This window comes from Falco peregrinus, chromosome 1 (genome assembly GCF_023634155.1).
Source record: "Falco peregrinus isolate bFalPer1 chromosome 1, bFalPer1.pri, whole genome shotgun sequence".
NCBI classification, from domain to species: Eukaryota; Metazoa; Chordata; class Aves; order Falconiformes; family Falconidae; genus Falco; species Falco peregrinus.
Window position 1 is genome coordinate 49,258,942 of NC_073721.1, and position 15,906 is coordinate 49,274,847.

Consider the following 15,906-nt stretch of genomic DNA (forward strand, 5'->3'; position numbering starts at 1 on the left):
AAACCTAGGCCCCGCCCCCCCGCGGCGCCATAGCAATGGGGAACGCCGCGCGCTGCGCCCCGCCCCTTTCTGTTGCTGTGACCGCGTACCGGGCAACTACGGAGGTGGTCGTGTCGCGGTTTCAGGTGAGGTGGGGGGCGAAATGCGGGGTGAGGTGCGAGCTGAGGTTCGGTGAGGCGGGCGCCGGTGCTCGGCTCCCCTGAGGCGACCCAGCAGCCGCGGGCCCTGCGGCCGGGCACTGCCCCTAGGGTCACAGCAGGGCCCTTCCCCCCCTCGGCCCCCCTCCCCTCACACACCGGTAAACCCTCCCACAGGTATTTGTAAATCCTCCCAATGCTTTGCCTGCAGCAGGATTAGTAGATAGTGGAAACCGTGCGGTAGGCATGCAGTTTCACCCTGAGGAGGGTCTTCCCTTGGCCTTAGCTTATAAATCCCAAATCTAGAAACAGGCCTGGAAGCCAGCTGGGGCTGTGCACTGCGCTCGGGAGAGCTATTGACAGAGCTCTGAGGCTGAGGCAAAAAACAAGGATAGGGTAAAGGCCAAATGAATTAATTATGTTGGTCAGTTTTTTGCTGGCTGTTAAAGTGACCTCAAACCAGAGATCAGTTTCAACCTTTTTGGATTTTGTTTGGTTTAGTAGAAAATAGTTGTGTTATCTTCAGCATGTGCTTTCTAATGCATCTATAGGTGTTCCTGTGTCTTCAGTGCATATCAGGATATATTAACCAAAGACAGAATCATTACGATACAGCAGTAAGGTAAATTAAGAGGCATAGCAAGCCAGGCAGGGGCATTTCGCGCTCTGCTGTTGACTTTCCTTGTAATCACAAGCAAAGCACGCAATCCAGTTTGCTTCAGTTTTTCCTTCTGAGGAAAGGGATATCTTTTTTTTTCTCATATTGGAAACAGCCTTGGATGAAAAATGTTATGCATGTGCCAAGTAGTGCTTCTTATTCTACCTTTGCTTTCTGGCCTTTACCTTGCTATTTTTGTCATTTTGTTGTTATTCTCTGTTTAGTAGACTGGAAAGAATTCTAATCGTTTTGATTATGGTTCTTTGAAGGTTCACTTAAACACTCTTCGGATGAATTAAGGACCAAGACTAGGTTTTCTGTAAAGAGTGAAAGGCTCACTTTGGTTAAGGATTCAGAAACTTCTGCTGATGCCAGGCCGTTATGTTGAAAGAATGCCGTACAGTGATGCCACAGAAAAGCCACCATTGTTCAGGTAGAGAACAGCATAAAAATGCCATTATATTATTCATGAGTATAGGTCTGAAGTTGTAAGATTTGCACTGGGAGCTAGCCAGACACCTGAATTCTTGATCACAACATTAATGACTTGTAATAGACTGTCTCCTTGCCTGATGTAAATTGGGTATAATGAGCTCCTGCCTCTTACAGTGCAGGTTAACAGGCTAATATTTGCAATGGCATACATCTTGTATGGGTTTTCTTTTAAAAAGAAAGTGTATGTCATTTTTGTTCAAAGCAATCTAGTTACATACCTGGTCTGATAAATTTTTTTGAACTATATTTTAAACTATTTTAATGGTTTACATGGTGAGGCAGTAATGATTATTTAATAAGCAAGAAAAGAAATTGGTCTGTCCATCTTTTTCACCCTAACCATTCTGCTGACTGATGACACTCTTATTCTTGCTTCCTCCAAGGAGAAACACACACAGTGCCCCAGCTGATGAGAAGAGCGGTAGGCAGATAAAAACAATTTCCACATTTCTTACTAGGTTTTACTTACCAGTTGGTAGATTTGTATACCTTTTAGAGATAGTATGATTATCTTTGTAGTTTACACATACCAAATGTAGCAGTTATTGCTTTTATGCCATCATAGCAGATTTGAGGTTGTGACCAACCCAGGCTAATCTGTTCAATTAATCTCAGAAGAAGCAACATTTATTCTTTGAAGTTAGAATGAGTCTTATGTTAACTTAAATGTTAGATTTTGCCAATTAAATTTAATCTTATACCCATTGCAAGTCCCTCCTCTTACATATTTATTACAAATCAAAGCTTTATTCTCCTTCTGTTTCAGAGAAGCTACATTTCAAAAGGCTTGGAAAAGTGTAGATATAAATCCACCTGAGGAAGTCAGAGCCCTACCTGATTTTGTTGGTAAAATTGTTCTCCTTTAATGTCAGATATTTTAATTTGCTTTCATAGGAGGCACCATACATATAATGGTTTTAGCTGAATCAAGGTATAAAATCAAGCTCAGAAATGACCTGACACATTTTTGATGATTTGTAGGTAATTCTGAGGATAAAGAGTCTACTCACAGAAAAAACAGTTGTAAAATTGTCAGTCAATTACAGCATGTGTTTAGATGGTAAATTCCAGTTACGACGTAAGCAGATCTCATTCTTGGAAGTTGCAATTTTTTGTATCATACCTGGAATTACTTCATAGCTTCCATGTTTTTATCCTTCTGAAAATCACAAATTAATGAAATAAAAGGAAATTTTAAAATATGCTTTACTATTTTTAACCTACATTTGCATACATTTCCCATCTCGTGGAAAGCTGTTGTGCACTGTAATAGATGCACAAACTACAGAAGTCAGAATGTGGATTTAGTGATTCATTGTGCATGCGTTATATATTCTGCAGCAACAGTTCCAAGCTACATCATCCTCACTTCTCTCTTGGCAGTTCCTGAGAAAGCGGGGAGTAATATCTTGGAACGCTTGTCAGAACGCCGGCGAGACCGTCATTATGAAGCAGTAAACTCAATGGATCATGAGCTTGACTGCATTGCCAGGGTAAGAGTGGATTTTGTGATCCAGATAGAGTACCATATTAAGGTCAGGGCCTAATATTCAAGAGATAAGACTGACTTCCTTACCTTTTTAGGAAATGGAACCCTTCTTTTTGGAATCTGGAAAATTCCTTCTGACAGAACTGATGGAATTGGATACAAAAATTGAACTTCATTTTAAAAAGATTGAGTGTGACACTGCTCTGGAAGGTTTCTCAATTGAAGTAAGGCCGCTCAAGCCATTGCTTCATCTTCAGTTATTTGTAGCTGGTCTGCATAACATAGTTTCTTATGTTTTGCTGTAGTTTTAACATATAAATGCTTCTTTTTTTTTCTTTTTTTTGTTTTTACATTTACTTTTCAATGACATTGACAGAAAATCCTTCTTGCAGGGTTTGGAAGAATTGCGGAATATCATCCATCAGGAATGCTTGACCAGAAGGAAGTCGATTAAGAAAACTATTGAATCCTTTAAAGACGCTGAAAAGAATCGAGCTAATAAAGTGAGCTGTAGTCCTAATAGCTGTTAATTGAACATAAGGTTATTATTTGCTTGTAATGCTGGATGCAGAGCAAATAGCTTGTTTCCATGGGAGTCAAAGGGGTCTGCCAGAGGTTCTGTTGTGTAGGTGATTCCAGTCTTCTCATCAGTAGATCATTCTCTCATTTTATACCCACATAATCAGAAGAAGATACTTCTTTTCCAGTTACGAGGTCTTTGTTTTGCCCACAATTACTTGTACTAAAGATGCAAGGAATATGTGAGCTGCTTTTACTTTTCTACAGGGTTATTTATGTCAAACTGTCATCAGGTCTAATGTTATTTTGTTGGGATATAATGAATCTGCAGCTGAGAAGGTGCACAGGTGTGCTCTAACTAATTTTAGTTTGGGTAGACTGGGTGCCAGTGGCAGATGTGCTCCAGTTATGTAGGCTTCAGTCTGACCTGTCAAAGTCATTGGACAAACTGTAAATGTTTGGATAAATAAATGAATAAGTCCATAAGGAAGTCCTTGCTGCTTTGTCCTTGTGGGTAAGCAAAGGCTATCTGTTACACCTGTGTCAGTTTGTCCTGTCTTTGCGATGTAGACACGATGAATAGGTCCAACAGTATCACCAGTAACTTTTGTGCTTGATTAGATATGAAAAATACCAGAGATTACCATTTTTGCTTAAACTTCCTGTCTGCCTAAAACAACCACTGGTGAATTCACTACAGATATTTGAAAGGAAGTTGGTTTGATTTTTAAATTCAGCTTGAAGCCTGTCTGCACAGCACTCAGTTATCACAGATATTAAAGACAAATCAGTTGAGTCGCAACAAATGGAATGTTTCAGTTACTAGTTTTATGAATAATTTAAAAAAACCTGTGTTTAAGATATGTAAGATAGATATTTTAAGATTCACTTCTCAATCTATCAATTCAATTTATTTCAATGCAAAAAAATGTCTTGTTCATATCATTGCTTAACTTAGGAACCTGACAGTTGAGTTATACAGATTGTTATTCTTTTATTGCACAGGTAACAGATGTACTGAGGAAGTATACTCTGATACTGGAGCAAATTTCCTTCTTCTTGGCAGCTGATGTTCACAGGTTCATGAATGATAAGGCCATGGTAAATCTTTCATATTGGGAGTCTGTTTTAACTACAGTCTGAATATTCTCAGAATGTCTTTCTTTTTAACTGGAATTCGTTATTTCTGCCTATCAATCACTGCAATATAGGAGAGTTTTCTATTTTGCAGGGTATTTTTCATCATTTGTATTCTTTTTACCTTGTTTTACATAGAACAGGTAATTATTATTTTTTGCATGTTACATGCTGCTTTTATTCCTGTTTGTATTTTTTTAATATGCAGATGATTAACAAACAACTCTTGGCTAATCAGAGGACAATTGCCAAGCTGTTCCATAATTTGATGAAATCAGAAGTGAATAAGGAATTATTACATCAATTGAAATGGGAAAATAGAGTTAAGGACTGGAAGCTTATCCAAAAGAACTGTATAGTTCAGAGTTTCAGGTCAGAGATTTTACAATTACATTTCGGAGTATGAATAACACAAAGTGACTGGTGTTTCCTTGTGTTTTTTTGTAAACAGTAATGTTTTATCAGAAAGCTAAAAGAATTTGGCATTCTTTTTTTACCTGGTATGTATAAAACATATTTTGTATTTGTATTTCAAACGTGAATTTTTCCCAAACATATACTTACTTCAATGTATTCTTCCATCCTACAGAGAATTTATGGCAAATGAAGAAATACAGAATCCCCCAACTGTGAAAAGAGAAATGGAAAATATGATAATGGATCAGATTGTACTTAGTGGAAAGAGACTGGAGTTTTTGCAGCAGCTTGGGTATGACAAAAGAGAGAACAGGAGGAAAGGAAAACAGAATTCTTTTTAGGGTTAATGAGAGACTTGACTGTGAAATACACTTTGCTCCTTTTCAGTGTGTGATTGTACAATGCAGCAGTAAGGCAGGGCCTAAACTTGTTTTGTAAAGCACTTTTTAATGGAAAAATGCATTACTGGGTTTTAGTGCACCAGTTACACTAAATTGGGGGTGACTGAGGGCTAGAAATGCAGGAACACAACAGTTAATGTTATTAACATTTGAAACAGTAGAAAGGGGCAGACAAGGATGGGTAGATAAGTAAGAATTGATGATCTTGTCATGGCATTATTTCTGGGGGGGAGTTTAATTTGTAAAATGAATCAAAAAGGACTCTTGATAGAAATCTAACAGTGCTATGTTTGAACGTCTGTCCTGACAAGAAGATGGTTTGGGTGCAATGCATTACCATATTTACAGTTTTTCTTTAATAAACATGTAGCAACAATAGATTACAGTTAGTTTCTTGTCAGTAAATATTGGCCTTGAAAAACAGCAGTCATCTTGTTTTATTTTCATTGCTGATATGGCTGTAAGTAAAATAAAGCACAGTAGTATGGTTACTCCAATTCATAATCCCATCAGTTCTTAAAGGGTAAAATCATATTTGAAGATATCTGACTCTTGTTTCCTATTTCGATAGTGATTTATTCCCTCCAACACACACAAAAGCTGAGATAAATGAATGGTATGGATCTTTCATGAAGTTAAACAAAAGTATAGGTAAGTTGGGAAATCATAAAAACAGTCTGGAATTCAAGCAATCCTTTCATTCTGTTTTCTAGGCAGTAATGAAACAGTTGCTTTGAAAGTATATGTTTGCTGTATGCTTTGTTCCATGTGCCTGCCTGTACTTTCTAAGTTGCTCTGAGCTAGCAATAGGACCAAAATAAGCTGCCTGTTGCATCACCTCCCTTTTGCCAGCACAAGCATTTTTGCATGGTGAGATCTAGCAGGATCTGACTTGGTTAGCACCCATCTGGGGAGAATAGAAGGTTAATTTTAATGCAGATTGGTTCTCAATCACACAAAATTACTCCTTTTTTTGCATGATCAAAAAATCTCCTCTTGGAGAATGAGGGGGCAGTATTTGAGATGCTTCCTTCCTCTGGGTCCTGGCTTTCTCTCTGTGTGTCCACCTTCTGTTTCTGCAGAGCGTATCCTGTCTTAATGTTTGCAGCCTGTATAGTAGCAAAGAAGTTGCTAGTGATTGTAAATAACTCACTACTTTTAAGCATAATGATAAAAAGATGTGTATTAAACCATCTCATTTTATTGGTTGACATTACTGGGATATATTACCTGTGCTGAGACTCAGCAGAGGTCCTCTGGCATGTTTCCGTTTCACACTGCACTGTGAAGTACAGAATCTTTACAATGGTCTGTTCTTCCATATCCTTCAGATACCCACAACATGGAGTGTATGATGAAAATACGCGTCCAGTATGAGATGGTCCAGCAAAAATGTCTGGCAGAAGTGCAGTTATGCAAGGTTAGTATCATAGCTTTGCCAGTTCTTGGAAGGACTGTTGGCAACAGTATAGAATGTGTTTTTACAGGAATGCGTGATTGAGGATCCACCAAACACTGAGATAACAAGTGAAATTACTATTTAACCTCTGTCTTATTCTGTTAGAATTTTGTTTCACAGTAGCATGTGGTATTTGTACTTGAAGCGTGTAAAAGCAGTAACAAATGCCAGTAATGACAGGAGTACTGTCCCATATGTAGGTGCAGGACGCAGGGTCAGAACCTTCAGCCTTTGTGCTGATTATCTTGGGAAAAAAAATCCACCTCTCTGCCTCAGTTTCTCCCTTTGTGTCCAAATCGAATTGTACTATTTACTAGCATAATGTGAGATCTAAGGGATTGAATATGTCTCTACCCACTCACAAAAGAAGAAACACTGAGTTTAGCCATACTCTCTAAAAGCCACACAATATTTGTTATATTAATGCATGCTAATAATTTGACATTCTTTTCATTTAGAATAAGCTGTTGAATCTGAATGTTTGCACAGAAAAAGAGGCTGAAGAAACTGTGAATTCTGACTTCCTTCACTTGACTGAGAAACTTAAAAGTCGGTTTGAAGAACTGGAGTGTATGGATGTACGTTTATTACATTTGTTTTTATTACTCTCTGGGAGTAGTCTGTTCTTCCTGTGCTGCTGCCTGAAATGCCATATGCATCTTAGGCTGTTGATGGCATGTTGGAAAGAGGTCCATAGTCTGACTGAATACCTGCCCCACAAATAAAAAAAGTTTGGTTGTGATTCAAGGAGAAGAGTACATAAATGTTTGGTTTATGTTTATAATAGGTTATCAGGGATGAATTAGGTATAGCCCATCCTGCCTGGAGGCAGAGGAATAGATTTAAATGATCTCCCGGATTTCTTTGGATCCTGTCTTTTAGGATTCCATGCATGAAAATGACTGGGAAGTTGTTCCTAAAGTGATAGATGGCCAGATACTTCAGGGTATATGCAGAACTTGTTGATTCTGTGCTTTATGTACCAGAAGAATAAACAGAAGTTTTATACTGTCAGCTTCTAGAACAAAAATCCACATTCTTATCCAGTTTACTTGGACTACTTTTTCCCCTTGAAATAGAAGAGACAGTGTTGAATACTGATAGCATACTTCCAGGCAGCCTTTTATCATGTCCTATGTCCCCTTACTCATTCATTTCACTTTCCAGCAAACAGTTTTATAGTAATTGCTTCACTTAAATGTATTTCTTTAGAGAGACTTTCAGGAGCTGGCCAAACACAATGAGCAGAATTTTAGAGACTTGTACAGCTATTTTCAGGAGGTTATCAATCTCTGGGATGTCCATCAACTTAAACTGTCCCAGCAGCAAGATGAACTTCAGAAGAAACTAGATGACTGCAGATGGAACCAGGACAAATTAATACAGGTATAAACTTAAAAACAGGGATGTGGTGTGATGTAAAGAAAGGAATTCTTAATGCAGAGAACCCTCTGGAATTCAAAATACCTAGTATAAAATTTAAAACATGATCTTTGACATTTTTACTGGAATTTCTCCAGGGTAGGTTCATTCTGTCAGGTACATTTTTTGCTAACTGCTTGATTCACACTTAATGTACAGTCATATCTTATTCTTGATATGGCAATGGTGATAAAGATTGTATTTTGTGTATTAAGTCACTGCAAGTTTCTATTACTCGTAAGATCTTGTGCAGGTATAGAGTCTTGTTTGTATGTCAGGTTCTCATATTACGGGTATAATGTGCAACTTGGGGTGGCAATGTCAGAGATGTTCATTATCTATGAAAAATCTTCATAGAAGATGAGTTTTGGTAAGGTAGCTTCCCTTCTTGGTGTAGAATATATGTACATAATTATTTGTATCCTAAATAGTTATAAAGCATTTTAGTAATTACTAGATCATTTTTACTGGGTTCTTTTTATGTGGCCTTAGGTGAAGGAAACTAACCTGGATATAATTTTGAATAAAATGAGAACAGCAAGCTCTGAAGAAAAGCTGAAGAAACATTTGGAGAAAGCCCTTTCTTGTTTAGATGGCATTAGAGCTAGGTATGAATTTTGTAGTGCAAACTTAAAAAGTAAAGCATATTTGAACGTTGGTTGTACTGCTTAGGTGTTGTTTATGCTGTAGTGGGAAGGCATGGAAGAGACCTGCTTGCTACTTCATGTAAGAATGTAAAATAAAATAAATTCCATATTGAACAAGGTCAAGGCAAATAATACCCACATTTTAGAAGTAGGACTAAGGAAGACTGGTATAATTTAAAAAAATATACCAGATTGGTATTCTTATGTAGTTTGCCATGTCATCCATGCCACTGGCATAATTATTTATTTAGAAGGTAAAAGTGATAGTTCAGATTCTTGAATCACAGGGATCAGAAAGTAGGTCTGTGCCCTCACCTGTGCTCACAGATATGATCTCTTTCAAAGGTGCAAGGACTAGAAGTTAGTAATAACTTTCAGATAGCCAAAGTATGTATTTTGCTAATCTTTCTGTGACATTTCTCATGATCAGGCATTTGCATCTTAAAAGTCACATCGAAATTGGGACATACCACTCTCCTTGCTGGAGTTCTTAGCAAGAGGTTTGAAGATTAAGTAGCCATAGAGGAAGCAGTTATATTTTCCCACCCAGAAGGTCTTTTCTGTCTGTTAGATCAGAAGCATATTAGGAGAGTGATATGGACCTGAGAGGAGATGCACACACCTAACACTGTAATTGTGTTTAGAGCCGTTGGTTCAGTACTCCTTATATTCATTAGGACAACTTAAAAAAAAACCCCAAAGGTAACATACCTTTTTAGGTGAGTGAAAAATAGAGCAAGAGGTTGCAGAGATGGAATGTAATCTGAACGTTTGAACACATACATAAATTCCCCATAATGATCTTCATATAGGAGACAAAGCAAATGTAAATGAACACAGGTGTGAACACTGATTTTTTCTTGAATCAGGACTCAGCTTGAACTATTAGTTTTCATTTCTAAGTGAAATGAAAATAAACCAGAAAAGCTTCAGTCCCACCTGAGCATGACACAGAACTAACATGTAAAAAAGTAATTTGACCTCTCACTTCTAATGTTCCTTATGTAAGCACAGGTCTGGCATTTGGTGTTGCAGCACAAGCAACAAGCAAGCTATCAGGCTGCAACAAGGCTTTACCATCAGTCAGATTCTACTGTCTGTACTATAGCTCCTTCCTCCAGAGGCCAGACCATCCTACTCCTCCCCTATCTGAACCTCTCTCCCACACTCCTCAGGGCTATTTAACTACTTAGCAGGAATGAGTTACAGCTCCACATCATCCATGTCAATCAACCCACTGCCTTCTCGGCAAGGCCACAGCTGCATCTTACCAATGCCAATCAACCCACTGCCTTCATTCCTCTACAGTCTGGGATGGTTTCCCATCCAAAATGAAAGATCTGAAATACTTTATTGTGAATATTTCTTAACTTTTGTGCATTTGTATATTTATAATGAACTAATCTCTGCTAACATGCCAGGATGTGTTTGTATTCAGGCTAAACAGTTATAGCACAATGTTCACCCTAAAGGTTTTATGAGATTGGTTGTAAAGTTAGATTTGGATTGAAAGACATTGTAGTCATCTTTCATTTTATTTCTATACATACCTGAGTCTCTTAAACAGTGACCTTAAATTTGACAGGTACAAGGCATTCAACCAAGTTCTAATGGATGAAGTAATGGCTTACCCAGAAACTGTTTTGCAGGAATTAATTTCTTATAGTATATCCATCAGCCAGTATTTTAATGTGAAGGAAATCTTCAAACAGGTATAAAGAAAACAAACTTCTAGTTTAAAATCTTACTGGTGTATTCATTTTTCACTTTGGGGAAAATTTACGTTAGTTTATATAATCTAAATTTTAAAGCTAAAACGTTGTTTTGGCCATAGGACCAAAGTGCTTTGGCAGAAATAGGGGGGGGGGGAACACAAACCCTTTCTTTGTTCCACACTTATAACTCTGTCCATGTTACAAACTGCATTTCAGCAAATTCACTTGCCTTTTAAACAGAAAACTGCAAGGTAACAAAATTATATTAATCAATTTGAGTGTTATAGCTTCTTTAGAAGTGATACATTCAAGGTTATCATATCTTATTGAAATAGATACATTTTAAGAAGGAATATGGATTTCTTATAAGCAAGCAAATCCTTAATTTTAAATTGTGGGGGGTTTTTTTTGTTGTCTTGCTTTTAGAACTTGCAAGGAAAGGTGGACTCCACATTCCAAGATCAAGGTAATACCTCAATGACACAAACAGATATTTTTGCTTGCTTGCTTTTCAATCTGTATTTCTTTGGATAATGACCAGTAAAACTCTGCTTTAACTGGACAGAACGAGTTAAGGCTTCAGAAGCTGAACATCTGGTGGAGCAGCAAGCTGAGAGCATTGTGCAAAACGATGAAGGAGAGGAAAAGACAGACAGTTGTCAACAAGAAAATGAAGAAAGAAACACAACTGAGAATGAGGAGGCCTTTCCACAGGAAACTGAAGAAGCAGAGGAAAAAGAAGATGGGGAGAGTATGCCTCATGAAAGTGGAGAAATTAAGCATGCAGGACAGGGTGTTAGCTTTACACAGGTAAGTGAACAAGAGAATAAATTTGAAAGTGAAGGGATCTTGCGCAAAATAATGATGAATAGGAAGTCTTATTTTGCTGAGCTAAGTCTAAATTCCTTAAAATAGATTAGATTTAGTTTGTACACAAAGCATACAGGAGTCATTGTTTTCATTCATTTCTGGACTATTAGGGCTTTAGATCCTTTTTATGGGCTAATGGAGTGTATAAAACAGATTACAACCATTCTTTTTGCACTGCTTTTACCCTTGTAAATAACTTTTGCATAGTTGTTTTTTTTTTTGAAATATCTTTCTTTCTTTCATCATAGTATTCTTAACCCATGGTGAATGATTTAAGCTGTATTTTTATTTAAGTATTATTTTTTCAGGTCTTTAGTTACATGAATTTCTTACTATAACAAAAATCTTTTAAAACATTGGTGACTCTGCCTATTGAGACTTACAAGCATATTCTCTGTATGAATTTTGTCTAAATGGAGAATAAGAACATGATTCTTAATATCATTAGGATTCTTCCATTAGCTTGTGCACTGTTGATTCTATGCTTATACCTTTAAAGGTAACAGATGATGATTTCCAATTGTTTCCTAGGCTATGTTCAACGACAGCAAGGCAGAAAGCTCTGAAATTGCCACTGAGACCTTTTCCACTTCTAGTGGAAATTCTTACACAGTTCTTGGAGTTGAAGAGGCAGAAAAGACTGACATCCCAGAGACTTATTTTACAAAATATGAAAAAAAAGAATCACTTCCTATGTACCTGAGAAATGTACTTATCAAAGAAACAGTGTTTGTAGAGCTGAAGAAACGGTTAGTAGAAGTGTCCCTTTAGGGAAGAGAAAAATTCCAGCTGTTTGAAAGAAACATTAAACTAAAGATGCAAAAATTACCTAATTATTTTGATGTTATTCCTCTTTTTAAATTGATAAACTTAAGAGAAATTTTTTATATTGCTTTTCATCCATGACTCTAAGTACCACATAAGCATTTACCTGTTACAGAACATTATTTAGTGAGAAAACATATTACAGAAAGGCAAGTAATTTGCCCAAATTCCCTGCAGAGCCATGAAGGTAAAATTCCTGGTACTTAGGATATGCAGCCAGCTCAAAATCTCTACCAATATTGTGCACATGGTAATGAAACCATACCTTTTTATAGTCAGAAGTTAAATTCTTAGATTTAATATATTCAGTAAATTCCTATTTATTACTTACTGTTCCTTACTGTTTTCAATCATAGGATTCGCCTCTGCATTTTTGAACACTTGGAGAAATGGTTTGCAGAGTCCTTGTCCAACTCTGGTGCCTTTGTAGCTGCCAAGCAAGAGGAGCTGTATTCTAAACTTCAGCTGCGTCTTCACTTGCATCAACAAAGGCAGGAGGATATAAAGACAAACATCTATGATCTTAGAGCTGGTAGTCACTTTTTTTACTCTGAGCATTACATATCTTCATTTAGAGATGACCATAAGTAGACCAAAATCTATTTCAGTGTCAGTTGACTCAGCAGCAGAGGACAAAAAGAAGCAGTTGAGCGTCTGCTATTCCTAGTATAATGTTACTCATATATTTTTAAAAAGACGTTTCTTTCCTATAGCTCATACTGGTTTGTGCTATGTCATGTTTGGAAAATAGCCAGCAGGGCCTTGATCAATTACTTGATTTTAAAAGATGTAGAACATTCAGTTCCTATCATCAATATTTGTAAATCCTTATTCTCCTTGAAATTATTTAACAAGTTTGCAATGTACGAAAAATAATTTTAAAAGTGTTGCAGAAGAAGGATTAGCAAGTGTTGAGAGAGATTAAATGCCAGGGCTTGTCTTCTGAATACAGGAGAGGAAGGATGTAGCTCTATGAAATTTTACTGAGCAGCTACAGATTGGCCACTAACCAGAACTCTTTTTTTTTTTTTTTTTTTGTATGAGAAGTGTCGGGTTTTTCTGGTGGAAAAAAATTGAGACAGGTTTGTTGGTCTTTACATATAAACCAAAAAATTATCTTTTGGGAGAACAGGCAAATAATTTTTCAATTCCACTTTTTCCTGCAAAGAGGCCAGGTGCCTTTTCTGACAGTTTTCTTGAGGCTGATGAGCTGGCTTTTGACTTGTCCAGCTGTCATTCCAGAAGGGAGACCAAAATTGATTTCCCCCTCCACCCAAAATAAGGCAAAGTGTATTTTCCACTAAAAACAAAAAACTCCTTTACCTTTACTTTTGTTACAAGGCTGAGAACAAAGAGATAATGGAGATGACAGCAGTGACCAAAAATAAAGGAAAAAGAGAGCTTAGAGCAGAAAAGACATTTGTGATTTGAATGGATTAGGAGCGGCCAGGGATATATGTCAAACACAGGAGAAAAGTCAAAGAAACAGAATCAGATGGATTTTATTTGTATGTTTTAGACTCTCTGAGATCTGGCCGTTTATTTTACTGCTGCTTCTGATAACAGGTTGGCTGGTGGTTGTGACAGTCCTCAGTAAACAGGGAATAATGACCATATTGTAAAATTTCTTCTCAGCGGAGCTGTTGCTTCACAGAGAGCATCTAGAGTGCCACTGTGCAGCAGTGGTGGAAGCTGTGGAAAAGGAGAAAGCTCAATTTCTCAAATTTCATGATTACCAAAATAACATCATCAAAAACTTAAAGTCACGAATCTGTGACATGGAGTCCACCTTCCTCAATGCTCCTATGACTCAGAAGTAAGTGTGCCACAGGTGTTGCTGGCTGTGAATTTCCGTAGGTAAATAGTCCTGATTACCATCTGAGATGTTCCTGATTTGCATTCTGAATCTATTTTGTATGTCATTATTTCTCAATGAAGACTTCTTCATGAAACCTTAAGAAAATGTAAATAATTTTTGTTTCCTGTATCTCTCCCTGAAGAGATTCAAATCAGTAGTGAAGGGATGACAATTTTCATATATTTTCAAAGTGCTGGCAGTCTTAAAGTAGAAAAGATGTTTCACCTGTTGAGATGTTATCCAGTTTACTGAACCTGCACAGTAATAGCGATTGGTTTTGCAGGATACTCTTCAATCGCATCAGTTGCTTGCTGATATCTTCCAAGTGTTCAACAAAATAAGCACAGTTCAGTGAGTTGCTCTCAGAATAGTAATACACTCTTGTGTTCTCAGATTTTGTTCATGTCTTTACAGCCAGCAGTCTGAATCATGATCTATGCTCCTCTTTCTATGTTTTCCCTATCTTTTATTATTTGCTGTTAGGTTAGTTTCTTCCAGCAAGAATCTGGTCCCAGAGCTCCGTAATCATCTGGAAATGATCCAGGTTTACCTGAAGAGTTACCAGAAATATTTGGAGGAAGCTTTAGGAAAATTAAGGAATTCAAATGTGAATTTTCTCAAAGCTTGCAGGTATAGAGATTTCATGGGAGTGTTGTTTATAGTTACCTATTTCTGGGCATCAGCATCTGTTGCATGGGCAGAACAGTAAAATTAAAGCTTATTTTGTTATTCATCTAGTTTGCTATTAAACACATTTATTTTGTTAAGCCACAATTATACTTTTTTCATCACATTTGTGTTGGTAGCTATGTTTTAGAGCTGTTTAGCTACTATAGTCTTTGAGAAAAGGAGCACTTATAGCTACTTGCTTTTACTTTGCTGGTTGCTTTCAGATTATTTTTGGAGGGAGGTAACTTTTCTCCTGAGGAGGCAGTGTATTTCAGCAAGCGTCTTCAGGAAGAAAGTAAGCGTATTGATTCCTTTGAAAGTTCAATCAAGACAGACATGGAGAAAATGAAATCAAGCTGCTTGGATCAGGTGTGCAGAGTTTCATTCTTTCAAATTATGTATGATATTGGCATATTTGATGTGATTTATAATCAGCCTGCTCCCAGATTAGGACTGTAAAACTGTTCTGTGTGCAATTACATGATGGAAAAAATAAGTAGAAATGGTGAAGTTTGTTATTTAAGTTTTAAAAAATGAAAATTAATTAGTTCTGTCTCTTGTTTCTGGTATTCTTAAAGGCTACCGAACTTATCAATCACTCTGAAACAAAGTTGCGTTATCTCTTTATGAATCGAGTCTTTCTGGAGAACATCCAACGATTTTTGAGAAATCTACGAGTGCAAATCAAATCAGAGGTACAAACAGAAACATCAGAACTTTGTTTAAATTAATTATAATAATTTTTCTTGTATTGCATTGAAGAGATTTTTTGGCTGAATGCAGATTGGACAAATGTTAAGTGACTTTTTATATTCATACAAAACCTGTTTTCTGCCATTATCAGCTTAAAACTATGTTTTTACTACTGCTGCAGCTATGCTGGAACACTATGGTCTAGCAGCACATTGAGTATATACATCTGAATGGACCAGCACTTTTGTGGGGTGCAGTAAAGGACATGAAGTGTTGCTTTTGTGAATTATTTTTTTCAGCTTCTCCTCTGAGTACCAGTGATTGAGCGTTTTTACCAGTGAGTCTAGTGGTTTCAAAGTGGCAGCTCTAAAAATCTCTTGAATAGGATTTCAATTCACCAATATCTCCTTCTGCTTTAGGTAGAAAAATCCAATTTGCAGGCAGCAACATTAAACTCTGATCTGGAGGCGCTCCAGCAGAAGATAGATGCTTGTG

The 15,906-nt window shown here is 37.1% G+C and overlaps 1 protein-coding gene across 1 annotated transcript; it reads left to right on the forward strand.

The window, feature by feature from the left end:
• Positions 1-131: 131 nt before the first annotated feature.
• On the forward strand, positions 132-14,523 carry CCDC180 (coiled-coil domain containing 180). The gene is made up of 19 exons (XM_027778223.2): positions 132-1,228; positions 2,057-2,136; positions 2,674-2,783; positions 2,875-3,003; positions 3,172-3,282; positions 4,304-4,399; positions 4,644-4,807; positions 5,025-5,144; positions 5,825-5,904; positions 6,585-6,673; positions 7,171-7,290; positions 7,925-8,098; positions 8,627-8,742; positions 10,367-10,493; positions 10,923-10,962; positions 11,062-11,306; positions 11,898-12,115; positions 12,548-12,723; positions 13,827-14,523. The coding sequence occupies exons 1-19, from the start codon at positions 1,164-1,166 to the stop codon at positions 14,009-14,011; spliced, it is 2,445 nt and encodes an 814-aa protein (XP_027634024.2). The 5' UTR covers positions 132-1,163; the 3' UTR covers positions 14,012-14,523.
• The last annotated feature ends 1,383 nt before the right edge of the window (positions 14,524-15,906 follow it).